We start from the raw sequence: 24,520 nt of genomic DNA, 5'->3' as shown, positions 1-24,520 counted from the left end.
ATACATCGATATGTCGGTCTTGTTCTGGTGTGGTTTCACGGAAGGGCCTTGTGTTCTCCCTTTCCTTGGCCTGGATGTTTGATGATCGCTGATCAGTGTGAGGAGCTGTTTCTCTATGCGTGGGCCTACCTGAGCTGTGAGACTGTTGCAGTATATCTATATGCCTACTGGCGTGTGGATCACCGCTGAGAACCTGGCTATCCCGGGTTGTGCGTACCCTTGAAAGAACAGCGTCTATTCTTTGTGGACCTAGAGAGTCTTCAGCGTCTGAGATGTCACTCAGGCAATTCCGAGATGGTGTACTGGTATTGATGCTGAGGAGGCTCCTTACATAGTTTGCGGTGCGTTGATTTATATCTTCTGGAGCTGTCTGGTCATAGGTCTGCTCCCCGCCGTCCTGTAGTGCGGCTGCTTCAAAGACTTCGGCTTGCGCTATGGCGGCGGCCGCATCCTCTTCCTTGCTTAGGGCTTCCAAGTTTGCATCTAACTCTGCCTTCCTACGTGCTATGGCAGCGTTGGTGGCTGCTGCGGCGGCCACTGCTGCCTGCTCCTCCTCTTCTATGCGGGCTCTCTCTGCCCTTATGGCCGCCTCTCTCCGACCATATTCGGCCCTAGCACGCGCGGCCTCTGCGGCGGCTCGTGCCTTGGTGGCATTCACGCTTGCACTAGACACATTAGATTTCACTGATTTGCTTGACCTGGAAGAATGCCTGGATGTGCTGGAGCGCTGCGATGCAGTTTCCAGGAGGAGCTCCTTTCTTTCACTTTGCGCCTCCATAATGGCGGTCTGCACAATGCCGTCGCGTTCCCTATCGATTGTTTTTTGCAGCTCGCGTTCCCTCAGGCTATTAATTGTGTTGGTTCTTGTCAGATAGGTGAAATATGCTTGTGACAATGCTACATAATGTCTATGACATGACTTGATTTGAGTTATGGCTCGCTTAATGTCCTTTTCTTGTTCGCCAACATTTGTGGCATCACTCATTTCAATTTCGATTTCTTCCCATGCCTTTTCCAACTTAGCACGGTGCATCTCAATGTCAGCTTCATATTTTTCACAGGCTTTTTGTGTCAGTGTAACTGTTCGCTTAGGCCTTGCGCCTTCCTGCATCTGTTGCAGTTGTGTCGCTGTTTCAGTGTCTGACCTGTCACTCTTATGTGTTGTGTCTGGTGAGGGTCTGAGTTCTTCCATGCTGCAGGTGTGTGTAGGCCTTTAGCCAGTTCGTGTGGCGTGCGGTCTGTAACCTGTGTCAGCGGTTGGAGCCGTTTGGTGTCCTGCAGCAGTCGGCGTAGAGGTAGCTGTACTCACAGGTATCCGTAGCTCTGATCCCTATCTTGGCTGATGTCCAGTGGCGTGGCCCTTGGTAGCCTTAACCGTGGGGACATGCACAGGGGTAAGTATAACTGTTGTTCCTAACTTAGTAGCTGGGCAGAAGGTTAACCTAGGCAAGACACAAGAGTGATAATTCTGTGAGTAATACACTGAGCTGGGTTGCAGCGCTGGTGCCTTTATATTGAAGCTGTGGAAAGCTGGAGCTTTCTGTGCTGCTCCCAAAGCACATGGTATCCGTTTTTACTATTCTGGAACCCCAGGGTCAGATGCCTGGATATGAATGTCAAATGCCAGGAAATGAATAAGGTCAGATAGCTTAACTCGTCCCCTATAAAAGCACACAAAGTCTTCTGTATTTTCTTAGCTTTATTGGAAAAGTCACAGAAATAAAGGCACTTGTTGGTTGTATAGTGTTGGGAAAGTGCTTCTCTAGAAGAAGGTGCTTTGTTATGAGTGGAAGTGCTTCTGCAAGGGGAAGGTAAAAACGGATTTCCTTGCAAGGGAGAAGATAATCAGAACCTGTACTCACAGAGGCTGCTGAGATAGAATGTCCAGGGGAGAGATACAGGGGAACAGGAAAAACACCAAGAACAAACCAACTACAGAAAAGTTGCAGGGGAGGAGGAATAGCCCAATCTCAGCTATGAGAATTGGAAAGTTGCCAGGGCAACCAGCCACTTAAAGGGAAAAAGGGAAATAACAAAATAAACAAACTTGTTCCATGACAAGTTTAGTGTATGGGAGGGTGCGGAGACTGAGGGAGGGCGACTGTGCTGATATTTCATGTCTGAAATCGTGAAAGTATGAGGAAAAGTCATGGGCAGTAAGGTTAGGTTGTTATGGGATTAGAGGATCAGGGACGTCACCGCAAGCACCATCGTTTTGGCAGAAGTCGCCGCTGGGCTATGTTCATGGAGATGCGGACGAAGATAACAAATTAAAGATAGAAGAGAGAAAAGAAGGGAGGAGAAGGGAAAAGATTAAAGATAGAAGAAGAAGCTGCGGAAGTGTTTGACAGAAATGGAAAAGGGGTCATCAGATAAGGTGGGGAAATATTTAGAGAGAGAGTGAGTGAGGGTGTGAGAGCGTGAGTGAGAGTGTGAGTTAATTTGGGCCCACAAGAGAAGAAACCAGACAATAAATCCCACAAAGACTACACTGAGCATTTTTTATTAATTGTAATAGTTTTTTTAATTAATTGTAATAGTTTTTGTAATATTGTATTATTGTTGTATTAGAATGTAGCACAATGTAATTGTAAATGTTTGGAGACACATCAGGAACAGCGATTCAGTGACGTTCAACCTGCAGGGAGATGAATAAGAAGACATATCGAGAAAGAACACGGAAGGTTCAAGATTCATTTTGTATTGATTGTAATTTCTTGGTACGTCAGCAATCAGTTCCGTTCGTTATACGCTTACATTATAATGAGGTTCAGGGCAAAATAAGAAGTGTCCCATGGGGCCCCGATAAATAATGGGTATTACCCGGTGGTCCTGTTTTTTCTATCGCTTTTGGCTGCTTAAAGTTGAAGTAATTGGCAGGAAAACGCTCCCATTGAAATAAATAGGAGGGCTTTGTGAGCACGTGCTTGGGGGCTCTTATTAGACCCCCCCCCAGTGAGTGTACTGCAAGTCTGCTTGGGATTAGTTATACGGGTCGGAGAGTATATAATATATAATATGAGGAATATACAGGATATAACGGGTTATAAGGACGGGATTAGTTATACGGCCAGAGAGTATATAATATGTAATATGAGAATATACAGGGATATAACGGGTTATAAGGACGGGATTAGTTATACGGCCGGAGAGTATATAATATATAATATGAGGAATATACAGTATATAACGGGTCATAAGGACGGGATTAGTTATACGGCCGGAGAGTATATAATATATAATATGAGGTATATACAGGATATAACGGGTCATAAGGACGGGATTAGTTATACGGGCCGGAGAGTATATAATATATAATATGAGGAATATACAGGGATATAACAGGTTATAAGGACAGGATTAGTTATACGGCCAGAGAGTATATAATATGTAATATAACGGGTTATAAGGACGGGATTAGTTATACGGCCGGAGAGTATATAATATATAACAGGAGGAATATACAGGAATATAACGGGTCATAAGGACGGGATTAGTTATACGGCCGGAGAGTATATAATATATAATATGAGGAATATACAGGATATAACGGGTTATAAGGACGGAATTAGTTATACGGCCGGAGAGTATATAATATATAATATAAGGTATATACAGGATATAACGGGTTATAAGGACGGGATTAGTTATACGGCCGGAGAGTATATAATATATAACAGGAGGAATATACAGGAATATAACGGGTCATAAGGACGGGATTAGTTATACGGCCGGAGAGTATATAATATATAATATGAGGAATATACAGTATATAACGGGTCATAAGGACGGGATTAGTTATACGGCCGGAGAGTATATAATATGAGGTATATACAGGATATACCGGGTTATAAGGACGGGATTAGTTATACGGCCGGAGAGTATATAATATATAATAGGAGGAATATACAGGGATATAACGGGTTATATGGACGGGATTAGTTATACGGCCGGAGAGTATATAATATGAGGAATATACAGGATATACCAGGTTATAAGGACGGGATTAGTTATACGGCCGGAGAGTATCTAATATATAATAGGAGGAATATACAGGGATATAACGGGTTATATGGACGGGATTTGTTATACGGCCGGAGAGTATATAATATATAATATGAGGAATATACAGGATATACCGGGTTATAAGGACGGGATTAGTTATACGGCCGGAGAGTATATAATATATAATATGAGGAATATACAGGATATAACGGGTTATAAGGACGGGATTAGTTATACAGCCGGAGAGTATATAATATATAATATGAGGAATATACAGGGATATATTGGGTTATAAGGACAGGATTAGTTATACGGCCGGAGAGTATATAATATATAATATGAGGAATATACAGGGATATAACGGGTTATAAGGACGGGATTAGTTATATGGCCGGGGAGTATATAATATATAATATGAGGAATATACAGGATATAACGGGTTATAAGGACGGGATTAGTTATACGGCCGGAGAGTATATAATATATAATATGAGGAATATACAGGGATATAACGGGTTATAAGGACGGGATTAGTTATACGGCCGGAGAGTATATAATATATAATATGAGGAATATACAGGGATATAACGGGTTATTAGGACGGGATTAGTTATACGGCCGGAGAGTATATAATATATAATAGGAGGAATATACAGGGATATAACGGGTTATAAGGACAGGGTCCGAGACCATTTTGGAGCCAAGAAGTAATTTTTCCCCCTTTTCAGGCAAAATTGGAAATCACTTCAATGTGGCGTTCTGGATCAGCAACTTGTTGGTGGGGGGACTTTGGATCCAGTGTGATCGACTTGGGTCTGCTTTTGATGTCAATTTCTTTATCACTACTTCATTTTAAGAAAGCTCTTTTTCCTGCTTGTATTGACTGAGAAATAACTGAAACTCACCCCAAACAAGAGCAAAGTGCAGCTACACATATCCAACCGTCAGCCGCTTACATCATAAGGCAGCCACCAGCCTTAAAGTGCCAGGGCCGCCTTGTCATCCCAGTCCAGCCCTGGGTCTCGGCACCACAGTGCAAATGGCCTGCCGTTTCATGTGATATTTTACAAGGTCCCTGTGACTGTCCTCTAGGATCGCATTCCCAGTGTAAAGGTGTGTAGCCCATCATGCGTTTTGCTTGAATGTATCTTTTAACACAGATGCGTTTCTTTACCTGAACCGGTGGAAATGACATCGTCGTATTCAGACGACCCAGCGTGGGACTGGGGCGGAGGCGTCAAATCATGATTCCCTGAGACAAAGATGGGCTCGTTAACCAAGATGAAGCAAAAGCCCTTGATGATTCAATGCAAAACCCAAAGCAAAAGCAAACGGAGCATCACACCATAACCCATAAAAGATGAGAGCATAGCTGGGGCACACAACTGCTTAGAGACGAGCTTTAGGTGCTGCCCAAACTGTTTTTACTTCATGGGCTCTGTTTGGCTGAAGAGCCCCACTGTCCTGCTTTTGTGGTCAGTGGGGATCATGGGATGGACTTCTGCACCTTCTTGGAGTCCAGTTTGGCCGAACATCCTTGGCTCAACCTGTAGACGCAGCCTAAATATTTACGAGATTTCCCATGAACCCATCCAATGTTCCCCGCACACTGACCTTGTTGTCTTCTGTAATTTTCATACCAATTTTGTTCTTCTGAGGACGTACTGGAGGACCTTGAAGACCAAACTGATTCTGGGAAATTCAAACAGAAACGTGAATAAAGGGAGAGAAAAACATGAAAGTTCCAAATTTAAAAAGTGTAGCATCTGTTAGACATATAGAGAAATAAATCACCAGCGAGACAGCTAAACAAAGTACCGTATGTAGAGAAACATACAACCAAAGAGACAGCCAAAAATAAAGTATGCAGAGAAATAGATCACCAAACAGACAGCCAAAGTATGTGGAGAAATATATCACCAGAGAAGGCCAGACATGAAGAACCTGGCATGTTAACTAATATAAAAAAGAAAATATGATCCGATTTATGATTTCAAGTAACGAGAAGAGGTTGCCTCTTTTTAACCCTTTCCCATGATAGTGTTGGGGGGGTCAGACCCATCATCTCTCTCATTTTATGGGAGTTGTTGCCCTAGGCCTAACCCCAGTCAGTCCCTCTGGCCACCCTCCTCCCGGACCTGTCGTCTGCCCATCTACTTAGAGCACCGGAATATGACATCATATGCCAGAACTCCGTGGTAGTTAACACAATAATGACATGATGGAGACCTGCCTTGACCTCACCAGTATATCTGGGCTGGTTTCGGAGGAGATCTAGCGCTAGTCTACACGTGGACAGAAGAGTAAATAACGCGCTATGGCTGGTGAGTTCCTGCACCCTCTTCCTGCTTGCGCATACTGGTTAACAAGCGGCGGCACGCTTCACCAACTCTGCGTGCTAGGCAGCCACCTAAATCTCCCAGTTGATCGAGTAGCCTTGTTGAAAGAGCTTTAGTTCTGGGGTAACAGACAGAGACTTCGCGTTCGGGACATTGCGTTAACGCGACGTTATTTTGTACAATGGCTGTACACAGTAATAAGTAGGAAGTGAAGGGAGATAACGGACATGGGATTTAGGTCCTTACTTTGCTGGGTCTGTAAAGCCTCTCCCCACGGTTCTTGAGTGTGATCCTCCTGAGCGACCCTCAGCTCGTGCTGTCTCTGAAACGAGTCTGTCACGATATTTCTTTAATTAGTGACGTTATCCATCCACAGAACTGGATCCCCAAATATATTCGGGGGAATAGAGAAAAAAGTATTTCTTCGCCCCTCCAGAACGAAAATGCACAGGCATCCTAACACACAAACGCTCTCTAACACCATACACATACATACACACATACATACACTCTCCCATACACGCATCCTAACACACAAACTCTCTCTAACACCATACATATACATACACACATACGTACACACACATACCCATACACTCTTCCTCTTTCCTTTCCCCTCCTTCTTACCTCTTGCCTTGCACTCAGCCCTATATTCACTCCAGCTCATACTCCACATGCTCTTCCATCCTACTACTTTGGGAACATGTAACACACATTACATGACCCCACTGGGTGCCTCGTTCTCTGTGCACCCGAACCAAAACTTAGCGTGCCCCTGTTGGCACTAAAGACCAAGTCAATGGCATTTAGGGTGACAAACTTAGTGAAATATTCCCAGCACCACGCGCTAAACCAGGGAGGCAGCAGGAGGGGGAAGGAGTTTTTAGGAAACTAGGCAGACTTTGGGGTCGGCTACAGAATCTGCAGCAGGGGTGGGCTGCACTTCGATGGTGAAGGCGCTGCAGTACTGGGGCAGAGGGGAGAAGATATTAAAGTATGACGGTGGGGATAGAATGATGGATAGAATGGTCGAGGTGCTTGAGCGTTTGTCAGCTTGGCTGACAGTAGTCACGGTGCTCACACCAGTGTGGCAGGACTGTTGTCTGTGTGTTTGTTGCCATGATTAGAAAGAGCTTGCTGATCCGGTGAGAAATCAGACATCATGTTGGAATCAGGCATTAATTTTCCCCATTTTAAGGCAAAATTGGGAGGGTTTCTGCCTTCTTCAGGATCCACAAGATAAAGAGGGATAAAACAAAGGCTACACGTGGTCTCATGGTCCCAGTATAATATGCAGACTCACCATGAAATGTGATGAGGGGTTCGGGGGGCCGGCTGCCAAATTCATAGTCATGCGAGCCCTCGGCCACGTCAGGGGGAACATCAGGTATGGCCACGGGCACTAGAAAGCAAGACAGAAACAGGCAAAGTTTTGTATATTTGAATGTTATATACGGTATGTTCACTCCCAGACACAGACAAGCAGGGAAATCAGGACTTCACAAGACACACTAACACAACAGAACACTAACACAACAGAACACTAACACAACAGAACACTAACACAACAGAACACTAACACAACTAGGGCTGCAACTAACGATTATTTTAATAATCGATTAGTTGGCCGATTATTTTTTCGATTAATCGATTAATCGGATAAAAAAAAACAATATGCAAATTTTTTGTTTATTTAAAATAATTTAATGAACTGGATGTTAAAAAACAACTTAAAATTTACATTAACATTCTTATTTTGTTATGATGTAATAAAAAAACAATATTTTCAAAGTACAAGAACCCAAACACAATATTTATGAAACAAAATAACCCCAAACATTCTGAAAAGAGGTGGACTATTACTGTTCAAGAAACTTTGCCCCAGCCCTGGCACTTTGCACTCAGCACTTTGCACCCAGCACTTTGCACCCAGCACTTTGCCCCACCCCTGGCACTTTGCACCCAGCACTTTGCACCCAGCACTTTGCACCCAGCACTTTGCACCCAGCCCTGGCACTTTGCACCCAGCACTCAGCACTTTGCCCCAGCCCTGGCACTTTGCACCCAGCACTTTGCACCCAGCACTTTGCACCCAGCCGTGGCACTTTGCACCCAGCCCTGGCACTTTGCACCCAGCACTTTGCACCCGGCACTTTGCACCCAGCCCTGGCACTTTGCACCCAGCACTCAGCACTTTGCCCCAGCCCTGGCACTTTGCACCCAGCCCTGGCACTTTGCACCCAGCCCTGGCACTTTGCACCCAGCACTTTGCACTGTGCCCCTGCACCCAGTCTCCAACTCTGCCCTGCACCCAGCCCTGCCCCCACACTCACACCCTGCACCCACTCTGCCCTGCACCCACACTCACACTCTGCCCTGCACCCAGTCTCCAACTCTGCCCTGCACCCAGTCTCCTGCCCTGCCCCCACACTCACACCCTGCCCTGCATCCCCACCCCCACTCTGCCCTGCATCCCCTGAAACCCCACCCCCACCCCCGCGAATCGCTCTGTGCGAACGGAGCCACTCGCACAGAGCGAACCGCTCTGTGCGAACGGAGCCACTCGCACAGAGCGAACCGCTCTGTGCGAACGGAGCCACTCGCACAGAGCGAACCGCTCTGTGCGAACGGAGCCACACGCAACTAAAAGAAGGCGGAGAGTGCAGCGCGTGTAGCGGAAGCGGGGAACGCTCGCGGAGGTAAGTAAAAGGAGCCGAGTGCTCCAACAACGAATCGATCACTCGATTAATCGATAACGGAAATCGTCGACAACGATTTCCGTTATCGATTATTATCGATTTTATCGATTCGTTGTTTCAGCCCTAAACACAACAGAACACTAACACAACAGAACACTAACACAGCAAGTGCACAATATCACCATCACTATACTCTCTAGTGGAAAATGTAATACATAACGCCCCAAAACACAACATGCCGGAAAACCCCGCTCACTCCTCAGGTTCAGATGGATACTGACTTTCTGGAGAGAGTTCAGAGGAGGAGAAGACTTAAGGATCTCAATACATCCGGCTTACAGGAGAGAAGAGAGACAGAGGGGATGGAAGAGAGAGAGAAAAGGGATGAGAGAGAGAGAGAGGTTTAAATACACAAAAGGACAGGAGGGAAGTTTACATTAAGGCAGGAGAAAAGTTACAACAAGAGACCAGAGTCTTACACTAGAGGGTCAGAGGCTGAGATGGAATGGAAGAAAGTTTTACTTTACTGAGAAGGTTAGAGTTGGTGCAGATAGGTGGACGTTGACCCATTGCTGGGGGTAAACCATGTGATTCACAAAGCAAAATGCTTACTGCAAAGAAAAACCCAGGGAACCCACCCATCATCCTAAAGACTTATTCCATCCCATGTATCTGCAGCAGAGGGAGTGGGGTCCCCTAAGAGCGACAGAGCCAGTGTCAGGAGATAAATAGGAGAAGAGAGGAAGAGACGTCACCTGGCTGTCTGCTTCGGGTCATGTCTCTGTGTGCGAACATCTGTAACGGGGGACCTACAACACGAAGCAATGAAATGTCACAAACGGTTTGTGGATGGTCGGGGTATCAGAGCTCGGTAGTCGTGTTTATTAATGAACTCCTTCACAAGCTTGGGGTGTTCATTTCCTGTAGGAAATACAGGCGGCCCGGCTGTGGTAAGGATCACTGCTGGCCCCGTGCAGACAGATCAAGTGAAATGGTGCAAGTGGCAGTTACACTTCACTAACGTAGAAGGTGCCCCAGCTTAACCCCCTGAGCCAAGTTTGAGCCTTCCAGGGCCTCTTGTCCTCACATTCGTCCTCGTTCGCTTCTTTTTGTATTTTGTTCCAAGAAATAACCCCCCCCCCATTGTGATTCCCTTGCTCCACACCAGTCCAGGCTACATCACATAAACTTCCCGCTTGTTATTAGGCACAGGCCGACATGAGTCCTCTTACACCTCCACCTCCTCACAGTAACATGCATTATCTATATCAGAGCCCCAGCCAGGTAATATCACACAGTAACATGTATTATCTATATCAGATCCCCAACCAGGTAATATCGCACAGTAACATGCATTATCTATATCAGAGCCCCAGCCAGGTAATATCACACAGTAACATGTATTATCTATATCAGAGCCCCAGCCAGGTAATATAACACAGTAACATGCATTATCTATATCAGAGCCCCAGCCAGGTAATATCACACAGTAACATGTATTATCTATATCAGAGCCCCAGCCAGGTAATATCGCACAGTAACATGCATTATCTATATCAGACCCGCAGCCAGGTAATATCACACAGTAACATGCATTATCTATATCAGATCCCCAGCCAGGTAATATCACACAGTAACATGCATTATCTATATCAGAGCCCCAGCCAGGTAATATCACACAGTAACATGTATTATCTATATCAGATCCCCAGCCAGGTAATATCACACAGTAACATGCATTATATATATATATATATCAGAGCCTCAGCCAGGTAATATCACACAGTAACATGCATTATCATATATCAGAGCCCCAGCCAGGTAATATCACACAGTAACATGCATTATCATATATCAGAGCCCCAGCCAGGTAATATCACACAGTAACATGCATTATCATATATCAGAGCCCCAGCCAGGTAATATCACACAGTAACATGCATTATCATATATCAGAGCCCCAGCCAGGTAATATCACACAGTAACATGCATTATCATATATCAGAGCCCCAGCCAGGTAATATCAAACAGTAACATGTATTATCATATATCACAGCCCCAGCCAGGCAATATCACACAGTAACATGTATTATCTATGTCAGAGCCCCAGCCAGGTAATATCGCACAGTAACATGCATTATCTATATCAGATCCCCAGCCAGGTAATATCACACAGTAATATGCATTATCTATATCAGAGCCCCAGCCAGGTAATATCACACAGTAACATGCATTATCATATATCAGAGCCCCAGCCAGGTAATATCACACAGTAACATGCATTATCATATATCAGAGCCCCAGCCAGGTAATATCACACAGTAACATGCATTATCATATATCAGAGCCCCAGCCAGGTAGTATCACACAGTAACATGCATTATCATATATCAGAGCCCCAGCCAGGTAATATCACAAAGTAACATGTATTATCATATATCAGAGCCCCAGCCAGGTAATATCACACAGTAACATGCATTATATATATCAGAGCCTCAGCCAGGTAATATCACACAGTAACATGCATTATCTATATCAGAGCCCCAGCCAGGTAATATCACACAGTAACATGCATTATCTATATCAGAGTCCCAGCCAGGTAATATATCACACAGTAACATGCATTATCTATATCAGAGCCCCAGCCAGGTAATATCACACAGTAACATGCATTATCTATATCAGAGCCCCAGCCAGGTAATATATCACACAGTAACATGCATTATCATATATCAGAGCCCCAGCCAGGTAATATCACACAGTAACATGCATTATCATATATCAGAGCCCCAGCCAGGTAATATCACACAGTAACATGTATTATGTATATCAGATCCCCAGCCAGGTAATATCACACAGTAATATGCATTATCTATATCAGAGCCCCAGCCAGGAAATATCACACAGTAATATGCATTATCATATATCAGAGCCCCAGCCAGGTAATATCACACAGTAACATGTATTATCTATATCAGAGCCCCAGCCAGGTAATATCACACAGTAACATGCATTATCTATATCAGAGCCCCAGTCAGGTAATATCACACAGTAACATGCATTATCTATATCAGAGCCCTTCACTCGATTTCTTCTGCCCTCCTTACATTATTGCCCCCGCATCCCTTACACCTACAGTACCTGATTGCAACAACAAAACTTTCCAAAGCACCACTTTGCACCCACAGGTCTTGCCAAACATCCAGATTGCACATCCAGGCAATGCCCCAGCCAGCACCCAGATAGTACACCCATGCTGGCTGAGCATCATGGGAAATGCAGTTAACAGTTGATACAGCTGCAGATGTTAGCTGTGAACAACAATTCTCATGATGCTCAGCCAGGTGTCCGCCCAAACACGCACACACCAGGACAGGCTCTGCCACACTGACACCCAAACACACACCAGGACAGGCTCTGCCACACGGACACCCAAACACACAATACCAGCAAAGGCTCTGCCACACCGACACCCAAACACACAATACCAGGACAGGCTCTGCCACACCGACACCCAAACACACAATACCAGGACAGGCTCTGCCACACCGACACCCAAACACACAATACCAGGACAGGCTCTGCCACGCCGACACCCAAACACACAATACCAGGACAAGCTCTGCCACACTGACACACCAAATACACACACCAGGACAGGCTCTGCCACACAGACACCCAAACACACACACAGCAGGATCTAAGCTACAACAAATAAAAAATGTTTTTGCCATACTGCTTAGTGATTAACCCCCCTTTTGTGTTGCCCCTTGTAAATCTCTCCCAGCCAGACCCTCCCTTTAGTATTGATTTATCATGTAATGGCCCCAGCTGCCCTCCTGTGTATTGGTGGCCCCGCAACCTTGTGTATTGCCTCCAGCCAGGCCTCTATTATGTTTTCATGCCCAGTGCCAGCCCCTCTTTATGCCCCCTTGTGTGTTGCCCACAGCCAGCCACCCATTGTGTATGTATACCACCAGCCAGTCCCCTTTTAGTATAGATGTAAGTGATGCCCCTAGGCAGCCCCCCTTGTGTATTAATGCCCCCACAACCTTGTGTCCCTTGCTTTCTCCCACTGTGTATGTATGCCCGCAGCCAGCAGCCCCTTTAGTCTTGATTTATATAATGCCCCAGCCTTTTCCCTATTGTGTATTGTTGCCCCCATCGCTTTGAGTACTCATGCCCCCCCAGCCAGCTACCTTTTTTCTGACTTTCCCGCCTGCTTCGTGCTCTCCTCCACGGGACTGACTGCAACACCAGGAACTCTATTGACTATGTGAGCCCGCCCCCTCCAGCGTCGCATCGCGTCTTCAAGGGGGCGGGACGAAGAGCCTCACTGAAGCAGAAGTGGGACAGCGATAGAGACAGGCGGACCCAAAATCGTGACTGTCCCGCCTAAATCGGGACAGTTGAGGGGCCTGCCATTCCTCACCTAGTGACCTCCCTATTCCTCACCTGGTGACTTGTCCTGTGAAAAGATGGATTCTCTGTACTCATTGGCTGAAGTCCGGGAAACACTCTGAAGCGAGATCCCTGGAGCAGAGGAGTGAAAGATTATTATAAATACAATATAACCCATGATCATCAAACAAAGCGACGATAAGTCCGCCAGACTGACACTTCTCCGTGCAGTTCTTTATGAAATAAGCCGTTCCACTACCGTGACCCTGTTATATAATTCCCACAGACAGAGCTTCGGGCAACCGTAACCCACCTATAAAAAATAGACCATACATTTCCTGTAAATCGGCCTAATAATTGACTCCTTAGGCACAGGAACCAAAACCCTAACCACTCATAGAATCTTTCGTCCTGAGAGTACTGCACAGTGACCCTGATTCCAAGTCCCAACTATTCATAGATTTCTTTTAGCACCCCAGCCAATGTGTAGTAATGCCACGTGCTCCCTAACCCTCTGCGGTCTAAGGAAATGAAACTCCAGCCATCTCCCAGTTACTTTGTTGCTTCCTCATGCGCCAGATAATCAATAAGAAGGAGATGATGGAGGTCAGGAGAAGCACAGCCAGCGCCGCACACAGTCCTATCATATACAATGGGGCGTTCCCAACGTCAACCACTCCTGAGTCTGGAATAAACCACAAAGATAAGGATCATACAAGAAACATTAAGAAAAGAGACCGCATGAGATACACAGTGAGACAGCAAAAGACACAACGTGCAGAGAGACAGAGGTACATTACCTGGTCCCACGGCCAGTAACCCTGGAAGAACAAATTGTTATTATGATCATTAAATGAAACAAACAATGGGAAAATTGGCCACAGAGATAAAATCTAGACTGAGTTCCATGCATGATGGGAGACTAAGGGGCGCATCGGCAGAATAATCGGAAGATTTACACATACATGGTACGTGTGATAATAATACAGGCAGTGGCACATGCCACGGGAGCCGTTTGCCAAGAGGCCCCAGAAATGGTGGAACATGTACTCCCTGTCCTCATATCAGCTCACATTAGCCACGTCATCAGTCTTCAGCCTGGCAGATATCTGATCACTGAAGGGGGGCATGAACTGAAGAATGAGTGAGGAGGAAGTGAAGAAGAGAAAGGGTTAAAAGATGTGGACATGTGACTTTATTCAGAATATCTTAACCCATACCTCCCAACATTTCAAAATGTGAAAGAGGGACACATTTTTTTTATTTAATCTGGCGGAACTCACCAATACAAGCGATTGCACTTTGAAATGTCACGCATGCATCGCCACTTAAACCACGCTTCGTTTTTGTCAGCACAGTCATGCATGTTAAAAATAACCAACACATTGAATTGAATTCCTATGAGGCTCAGCCAGACATACTACTTCCATGATGCTGGCTGAGCATCATGGCAAGTGCAACAACAGTAATGCTGCAGATGCTAGCTGTGAACTAAAATTCCCATGATTCTCAGCCAGCCAGGTGTCCACCATAATGCTGGCTGAGCATCATTGTAAGAGTAGCCCGCAGCAGCAGAGATTTTTTTTAATTAAAAATGGCTAATGTTAGTCTCCCTCCCAGGACCCTTACACACACCTGCCCTTGCACGCACATATACATCTACACTGCCCTTACACACACATATACACTGCCCTTACACACATATACATGTACACCGCCCTTACACACACACATATACACTGCCCTTACACACACACATATACACTGCCCTTACACACACACATATACACTGCCCTTACACACACACACACACACACATACACTGCCCTTACACACCAGCTAACAAGTAACTATACTACTCTTACACACACAGGCCCATACACAAGCTTACAAACACATACATACAGATACACTGCCCTTACAACCATTTCTCCCCATCTCTTATCTCTTCCTCCATCCTTCTTCCTCCATCCGTCTTCCTCCAGCCTCCATCCTCCATCCTGTATCCTGTGGTGGGAGCGCGAGGTCTGTCACTTCAGAACTCGCTTTACTGCTCCCTCTTCACTACGCGCCGGCTATTTCTGCAGAGCGCAGGGATGACGTCATATCCCCGCGCTCGGCATTATTTGCCGGCGCGTAGTGCTTAGGGAGCAGTAAAGCGAGGTCTGTCACCTCGCGCTCCCTAATGTTGAGCCGACTAGAGGGAGATTGTGATCTCCCAACTCGTCTGCAGGCTGCAGCTGCTGATCGGTGCAGCTGAGTTGAGTATGGCTCACCCTCGCTCTGCCCCTGCAAAGCGGGACAGAGGAAGGGATAGGCGGGAGAGCGGAACAGAGACCCAAAATCGGGACTGTCCCGCCTAAATCGGGACAGTTGAGGGGCATGTTAACCTCCTTACGAGACATGGTTTCCATAAGAACTGTTTTGAGGACCATTTGACTGCCACCATTAGTAAGCAACAGTGATAGGCTCTGTGCGATGAGCTATTAAAGGGTAAATATGTGGAGAGTCTCAAGGGTAGATAATTTAGAAAGTTCCCAAGCATCCCATCACTAGGGTGGGATATAAGCCCCCTGGACAGACACTGTTAATGCCCTCAGCCCATTACTGGTTAGTATGTTTATGTGAATGTTGGTATGTACATGTTATGTATGCGTGTATAGCCCAAATGCCACCATCAAAGGTCCTTCAGCCTTAATGCCCACTTAGTAGGATGTTTGAAGCCTCACCTGTGGCAGTTACTGTTGTGGAATCTGTCTGAGTAGATGTTTCTAGTGTCGATAAACCTGATGTAGAGACGGAAATCTGATTATTTCATTGATACCATGTAGAACAAACAGTGATTTAAAAAATGAACAAAGTCTCTCGTCTTACATGGCAGTGAGGGAGCAGGTCCATACTGTGCATGCGATAATGGTACAGATAAAAATACAGTAACCCAATATATATATATATATATATATATATATATATATATATAGTGGATACAGAGGCAAAGGTGATAATTGTTAACCTTATTTGCATGTGCCTACCCAGAATCCCTTGTGGTTGTGGAAGCACCATGAGATTTCTGAGGGAAAAACAAGCCTTCTGGCTTGTCTGGTGTCTGTAGATGAGTGTTTAATAATACTTCTACTATATATATATATACATACACACACACACACACACAATATATATATATATATATATATATATATATATATACACATATATATTGTAGCCATTGGAGACTCCACCAGCAAGAGGTGCACACAACTCTCCCAGCACTAGCTGGATGTTTCTCCTATTCCAGACACCACCAGCACAGGGCGCACACAACTCTGCCAGCACTTGGTGGATGCGCCCATTATTCCAGACACCACCAGCAGGGGGCGCACACAAATCTCCCAGCACTAGCTGAATGCTTCGCCTATTCTTGTCTCCACCAGCAGGGGGCGCACACAACTCTCCCAGCAGTAGCTGAATGCTTCTCCTATTCCAGTCTCCACCACAGAACGCTCCCAGCACTTGTTGGATGCTCCCATTATTCCAGACACCACCAGCAGGGGGCGCACACAAATCTCCCAGCACTAGCTGAATGCTTCTCCTATTCCAGTCTCCACCAGCAGAAGGCGCACACAACTCTCCCAGCACTAGCTGAATGCTTCTCCTATTCCATTCTCCACCAGCAGAAGGCGCACACAACTGTGCCAGCACTTGGTGGATGCTCCCATTATTCCAGACACCACCAGCAGAGGGCATTATAAAGGAATTCAAGAAACACAGAGAAACACGAAAATCCTCAACAAAGACAGAAAATGTGACTAGACTTACCCCTACAGACCACCCCCAAGGCCCTAGAGTCCCGACAAAAGTTGGGGTTTTTGTGGTAGACGGCACAGTCCCAGAGGGAAGTCGCATTTTTGCAGACGAAACCCATGTATGTGCTGAGTGAATGGTCATGAGAGGTCTGACGCATGAAGGATCCACATCCAAGGGTCTTGCAGAGCATTTTAGCATCATCGTCAAACCAGTGGCTGTCGCACACCGTCCCCCACACACCACCCATGTAGACCTCCACGCGGCCCGAGCATCTTTCTGAGCCGCCAAACACTCGCACGGCTTTATGTTCTGTAGACAAGAGAGCGGGCAGTTTGTTAAAACAGAAGGACTGAAAGCGCTCAGACTTTTTTAGGTGTCAGCTTGTGTTTTTGGTGCTTCAGGGTCATGCTGTTTATTGGCGGCCTTCAAACACCAGTCAGAGAGCAGCGCATGGAGTCTGCGCATGACTTCGCTTATATACACTGATGGGAAAAGTATTAGGCAAGGATTGCTTGGCTATGCTATTTTTCTGTTGCCAGGTGAATAGGCTGGGATCAGGACCACTATCAGGGGTACAGCCAGTACAGCTGGAAAGGATCTCTGGGCCCTGGGCTCCAGCACCGGTGTCCTCCCTCACATCCATACCAACGCTTGGTTTAACATGCAGGTGTAGAGCTGAACTTCTTTAATGTGGGAGTGTTACGTTTGCAAAGGTGTGGAAACCAGGATGCAGGAAACAAATGGACCAGTCTCTTATTGGTCAGATAGTCCAGGTCAGGAGCAGAGAAGTTAACGAGGTCAGGAATCAAGCCGAGGTCGGTACCAGGTATCAGGCAGAGAATGGTCAAAACAAGCCTGGTCAGGAGCCGAGAGGTTAACGTGGTCAGAAATCAAGCCAAGGTCGGTAACAGGCAGCAGGCAGAGAATAGTCAACCAATCCGGGTCAGGAGCTGAGAGGTTAACGTGGTCAGGAATCAAGCCAAGGTCGGTAACAGGCAGCAGGCAGAGAATGGTCAAACAATCCGGGTCAGGAGCTGAGAGGTTAACGTGGTCAGGAATCAAGCCAAGGTCGGTAACAGGAATCAACATAAACAGGTAAGCACCAGGTAAGGATGGCAGCTAGTTGTAAAAACAACTGAGCACTGAACTGGCATCAGGGCTCTGCTTTTAAACCTGCCGCCCTTCCAGATCCCGCCCCCAACTATGATGACGTCCAATGGACGTGTTTCTCCTCCATAGGGGTAAGAGATCGGCAGGGGGGCGTGTCCTGTGACACCGTGGGTGTCCATCACTGTGCGGCGGTTCATTCTTGTGAACCGCCGCGGAAGAGGACCCTGTGTGGCTGGATTGTCCCGGGAGGGGTAAGTACCGAGTACCCGCCACTCGGGGGTACTCGGGAGATGCACTCCGCACCGGAGCGCGACGCCACGAGCACCCGGGCAACGCGTCCCGGACGGGGCTGTGACGCCGCGGGTACTCGGGCGACGCACTCCACACGGGAGCGCGACGCGGTGAGTCCCCCCGGACCGTACTCCGGCCGGGATCGTGACAGGGAGCCATGTGGAAGAAGGCAAACAGCAGCGGATAAACAGCCAGTGGGGGCCCATTGTAAGTAGGGGCAGTGGGGCAAATGTTCATTTTGCACTAATGTGAATTTGCCCCAGTTAGAGTGACATGAACAGTATGCATCTGTTTGGTGAATATCCTCATCTTACCTGCACAGATGACCCCCGCGTGCTCCTCTGCTGTACAGTTGTGCTTGTTCCTCGCAGGACATTCCCAAAGATAATGCTCTGCACCGCTACAACTTAACTCATTCAGGTGGATCTTCGATGGTCCGGATCCAAAGTGAGATGCACCTAGAGCTTGCAAAGCAGATCCACAGCCCAACTGCTGACACGTGACGTGCGCATCTAGGGCATCCCACCCATCATCGCACACCGAGCCCCAGACACCATCACGGAAGATCTCCACACCTCCCTCACAACGACTTTCCCCACCTGAGAGACGTAGCTTGGGGGGATCTAAAACAGAATAATATCATCATTACAGAATTACCCCCAAACTCCACACATTAAGCCCCCAAACTCCACCATTTTGCCATGAGTCTTAAAACCACCATTACATTTTGAGTCCCAAAGCCGCCACAATCCCTTATTGAGTTCGAGGCAAACCCCAATGGAGCACTCAAATACTGTACGACTCTCTGGGACAGGTGGAAGGTGAGGACATTGGGCCAATAGTCCTCCAATTCTTCCAAGTATATATATAAAGCTTGGGATTTTATCTCCTTGAAGCTGTATATTGAATTGTCTTTGCTGGTATTGCGCTGCCATTACCTGTGCAGTTGAGGATCACCGGCGTGTTGCAGAGTTCGTGTGATATCTGTGACACGTTGCAATTCTCCAGCAGATCCTTGCGGGCGCAGGAGATGTTTAGGAAAAGAGACGTCTGATTCACTGTCGAGGCTACCGGTGAATCTGATGGGCCGTTCAACCTCCCGCAGCCCAACTTTCTGCAGGTTATTAAGGTCAATGTGCTGCTCCAGAAGTCCCCACACACCGGCAACCACTGGTCCTTACTCTGCATGTGGACCATGCCCCGGCAAGAGCTGCTCTCTCCCAACAGACGAAGAGAGAGGGAGCCTGGAGGGGTTACACCGGCTGTTAGTTAATTGATGCCGTGACAAACAACATGAAATTATTACAAGAAACCAAACGGAGGAAAATTGTGAAAAGAGAGAACATGGCTGGGGTCATCAAACACAACATGCGCGTGGAGAGGTAAGTGACTCTAAGCAATGAAATGGTGTTCTGAGAAACGTTGGGGGCGCTTTTGTGCTTCTCTTGAGAGTTCAAAACATAGAAAGTGACAGCAGATAAGAACCATTCGGTTGTCTAGTCTGCCCAACCTCCGAATTCTTTCCTTAGTCCCTGGCCTTATCTATTTATCTATATCTTATATCTAGCTTAGCCTTATGCCTATCCCACGCTTGCTTAAAGTCTTCACTGTACTAGTATCTACCGCTTCTGCTGGAAGGGTATTCAATGCATCCACCACCCTTTCAGTAAAGAAACCTTTGCTCCTCTAGCTTAAGACTATGTCCTCTTGTTGTGGTTTTATTTCTCCTTTTAAGTAAACTCACTACCTTTATCACATTGACTTCCTTTAAGTACTTAAATGTTTCTATCATATCCCCAGTCTGTCACGTCTTTCCAGAGCTGTAGCTACTTTTGTGTCCAAGGCAAGAAGGGAAAATTTTGCCCCCCCCGTTTTTTTTACAGAGGCTACACTACCCTTACACACACCTGCCCATAAATACACATATACACATACACTGCCTATAAACACACATATACACATACACTGCCCATCAACACACATATACACATACACTGTCCTTACACACAACTGCACACACTGCCTTTACAAACACCTGCCCATAAACACGCATATACACATACACTGCCCAGTAACACACACATACACTGCCCTTACACACAACTGCACACACTGCCTTTACAAACACCTGCCCATAAACACATACACTGCCCATAAACACGCATATACACATACACTGCCCATAAACACACACATATACACATACACTGCCCTTACACACAACTGCACACACTGCTTTTACAAACACCTGCCCATAAACACGCATATACACATACACTGCCCATAAACACGCATATACACATACACTGCCCATCTGATCTTGAAACCCATGTGACTTCAGATGTTCAACAATCCTGTCCTTTAACATAATTTACATTAATTCCCCCTACAGATGTAAGACTTACAGGTCTGTAGTTAATGGTTTTGCTAGTACACCCCCAAGCTCTTTTAATAACTTGGGGTGAATCCCATTAGCCCCATCGACTTATTTGTCTTTAACCTTAGACAACTGAAGTAGAACCTCTGCCTCTTCTACATTCCTTCCTTCTTTTGGTTTTAATCAAACTAATCCTTGTTTCACTTTCCTTTTCTCGTTTATAGATCTAAAGAACGTTTTATCTCCTTTTTTTCCTGACGGGGAGATTCTGAGTGTAATTTGGCAACTCTTATAACTCGCTTTGCCTCGTTCTGCTAATCTTATAGATCTGTCTATCTTCCTCACTTTGGGGTTTTTTGTATTTACCAAATGCAATTTCTTTGGGTTTTTTTTTTAACGATTTTGGCCACTTCTGCAGAGAACTCCAGCGGTTTATTTCATTTTTTTCTCTCTTACTGACCAGCCGAATACAATTTTTTGTTACCTTCAATAATTCAACTTTTAAATAATCCCATTTCTCCCGGACTCCATTTAAATGGCCCAGTCTGATAGTGACTCCTCTACACATATTCTCATTTTAGAAAAGTCAGCTTTTGTGTGATGTGACTCGGTCCGTATATTAAACCCACAGACTGATGATCACCGGATCCCAAGCTTTTACCTACAGAAATATCTGTTAACAAATCTCCATTTGTGACACTAAATCCAATATGGCCCCCTTACGAGTTATTATTATTATTTATTGTTTTATATAGCGCCATCAAATTCCATAACGCTGTACAATGGGTAAACAGGACATAACAAGTAGCATGCAATATAACAGGGGCGTCCAACATGCGGCCCGCGGGCCAAATGCGGCCCGCGGAACCTCGAGGTGCGGCCCGCGTGAGATCGGCATCCGGGATGACAAGAGCCCTTCTGCTTACTTGTAGGAGGGTGTCACGTTTCACCATGCGCTAGCTGGACTTGTTCAAACTTTGTTGTTCATTTTCATTTGCCGACCACTAGTGGCCGCCCTGGCCATTCTGGACCTCTCTGACTAATTATCAGGTCCAGCTGCAGGGGCTTACCTGATCAAGTCAGCCTTGATAAACCTGCCCAGCCCTGCAGTCTGGGCCTTGACATTAATGTTTGAGGACTACCTGTTTGGTTCCTGCCTTGTTCCAGAACCTGCCTTGTTCCAGAACCTGCCTTGTTCCAGAACCTGCCTTGTTCCAGAACCTGCCTTGTTCCAGAACCTGCCTTGTTCCAGAACCTGCCTTGTTCCAGAACCTGCCTTGTTCCAGAACCTGCCTTGTTCCAGAATCTGCCGTGTGCCCCGCAAGTGGGCTTATCTGCCGTGTGCCCCGCAAGTGGGCTTATCTGCCGTGTGCCCCGCAAGTGGGCTTATCTGCCGTGTGCCCCGCAAGTGGGCTTATCTGCCGTGTGCCCCGCAAGAGGGCTTATCTGCCGTGTGCCTCGCAAGTGGGCTTCCTGCCAAGTCGAGTGACTTTTTGTATATATTGATGTACCATCGCATTCAATACAACTCTTAATCCAGATCTGTTGTCTGTGGTTTATTCCTGCGCCTGTCTGTAACAACCCCAGACCATAATGCATCGTGAGGTACAGACAGAGCCCCTCGTATCCCCTGCACCTGGGCTCCTTATCAACCTGTGTTCCCAGCTCGTGACAGAGGGTCTATTCTCTGCTCCAGTCCTGCTTCCTCTGTGGGGAGAACGAGGGAGGCCGCACCCCCTGCTGAAGTCTGTGAGCGGCATCGAGAGCTGTAGAGCAGGTAAAGGGGGTGGGGTAGGTTGTGTGAATGAGTATGTCTGATTGAGGGAATGAATGAATGTGTGTGTGTGTGATAGCATGGATGTGTAAGTGCTGGAACCTAGGCATGATGGGACTATGATTGCTGTTAGCAATCACACTCCTATCATGCCAAGTCAGCCAGTACATGCTGAAACCTGGCTAGCTGCCCCCCTTGTGTATTGATGCTGCCAGCAGTATGGGGTCTGCACTTACAGCCACCCTGTACCAGCATGTATTGGCTGACTTGGGATGATAGGAGTGTGATTGCTAACAACTAACAGCAATCTGCTAACAGCAATCACAGTCCCATCATGCCTAGGTTCCAGCATTCACTGGTTGCCTGGGTATAAAAAGAGTGTGTTTGCTGTTAGCAATCACACTCCTATCATGCCAAGTCATATTGTTGATTTTTTTTTGTCCAATTGTGGTGTGTTACTTTTAATAAAAGTGTGGTTACACACTAAAATTGGACAAAAAATACAATGCCCAGCCAACCAGTACATGCTGGAATCTGGGTATGCCTGAGATTGCTGTTAACAATCATAATATATAATTTTTTTTGTACAATTTTGGTGTGTAACTTACTTTTATTAAAAGTGTGTGGGGGGGGTCACTTTCAGTTTCGGCTAAGTGAACCCTGAATTTTCGGTTTTGGTCCAGAATTTTCATTTTAGTGCATCCCTAAAATAAATAGAACTATTTTATTTTTACTTATCCAGAATCCTGAATTTGTAGGCCCAGAAATCCGTGAGAGGAAAAGTAAAGTTTTTGTGTCATTTACTTTATTTAAATCTGCATATCTTATTAAAGGCCATATTTTCTCTCAGTGAAAAATGAGTGCGGCCCTCGCACGTATACAATTCTGATGAAGTGGCCCACTGCAGAAAAAACTTGGACACCCCTGCAATATAACAAATTGACTAACAGAGACAACAGGTGAGGAGGGCACTGTGCACAGGATCTTACAATCTAGAGGGATTTAGGGTGTATTACACAATAGGTAAAAGTGCCGGTGTAAAGGATGGAGCAGACACACTAGTGTAAGTATTGCATTAGAGGGACTAGGAGAGGTGAGCTAAAGGAATATGGGGGGCGTTATATTCTTCTATAAACGTCCTTAAAGAAGTGGTTCTTGAGGGATTTTTTGAAGGACCAAAGGCAGGGGGGGAGACGGATAGACTGGGGGGGAAGACGGATAGACCAGGGGAGACCTCTGGTGTTTTTATTGGACGTGCCCACCGAGCTTATGGTCGGCTGGTGGTTAGCAATGGTTGTGGGACAGCGAAGTTAGCTTTCGTTTTTGTTTGGACGAGGGGGGAGGTGAGTATCTGTCATGACCCTGGTAAGCAGGTCGGGTAGGAGCCCTGTGGCAGGGGATACAAGGGGATACAACACAGCACAGGCAGAATACTTTGAAAGGTACTGTATTAACGAAGGTGACAAGAACAGCAAGTACAGGCAGTAAGTCTCTAGGCAGGATGCCCACTGGCAGGGCGGACGGCAGGAAGCCCACTGGCAGGGCGGACGGAAGGAAGGATCAACACAGGGTCAGGTACAGGGCCAAAGCAGAGCGGTCCAAACACTTTAATGCAAAGGCCCTGACTGAAGGGCAGGTCTTTTAAAGGCAGGGCTTCACTCGGGTAATAAGGCTCAGCTGTACCTGGTAATCTGATTCTGAGCACTCTAGAGGGAGGAGC

General features: G+C 46.3%; 1 protein-coding gene across 1 annotated transcript; it reads right to left on the bottom strand.

Moving 5' to 3' along the window:
* Positions 1-1,250: 1,250 nt before the first annotated feature.
* LOC149271180 (T-cell differentiation antigen CD6-like) lies at positions 1,251-19,846 on the bottom strand. The gene is made up of 10 exons (XM_089507564.1): positions 19,588-19,846; positions 18,964-19,272; positions 17,261-17,557; positions 16,174-16,230; positions 14,245-14,265; positions 14,001-14,129; positions 13,499-13,576; positions 7,648-7,746; positions 5,180-5,257; positions 1,251-1,369 (listed from the first exon to the last, which is right to left on the bottom strand). The coding sequence occupies exons 1-10, from the start codon at positions 19,844-19,846 to the stop codon at positions 1,251-1,253; spliced, it is 1,446 nt and encodes a 481-aa protein (XP_089363690.1).
* Between the last annotated feature and the right edge of the window lie 4,674 nt (positions 19,847-24,520).

This window comes from Sceloporus occidentalis, unplaced genomic scaffold (assembly GCF_023333645.1).
Source record: "Sceloporus occidentalis isolate IW3139 unplaced genomic scaffold, rSceOcc1.0.p SCAF_543, whole genome shotgun sequence".
Lineage (NCBI taxonomy): Eukaryota > Metazoa > Chordata > Lepidosauria > Squamata > Phrynosomatidae > Sceloporus > Sceloporus occidentalis.
This window is presented reverse-complemented; position numbering and strand designations above follow the sequence as displayed.

Excerpts from the sequence above, each read along its gene's own strand:
- LOC149271180 (XM_089507564.1), bottom strand. The coding sequence starts at position 19,846 with ATGGTCCACATGCAGAGTAAGGACCAGTGGTTGCCGGTGTGTGGGGAC. Across the intron at positions 17,558-18,963 it reads CGCGGGGGTCATCTGTGCAG|AACATAAAGCCGTGCGAGTG; the intron begins GTAAGATGAGGA and ends TCTTGTCTACAG. Across the intron at positions 13,577-14,000 it reads GCGCATGAGGAAGCAACAAA|GGATCTCGCTTCAGAGTGTT; the intron begins GTAACTGGGAGA and ends CCTCTGCTCCAG.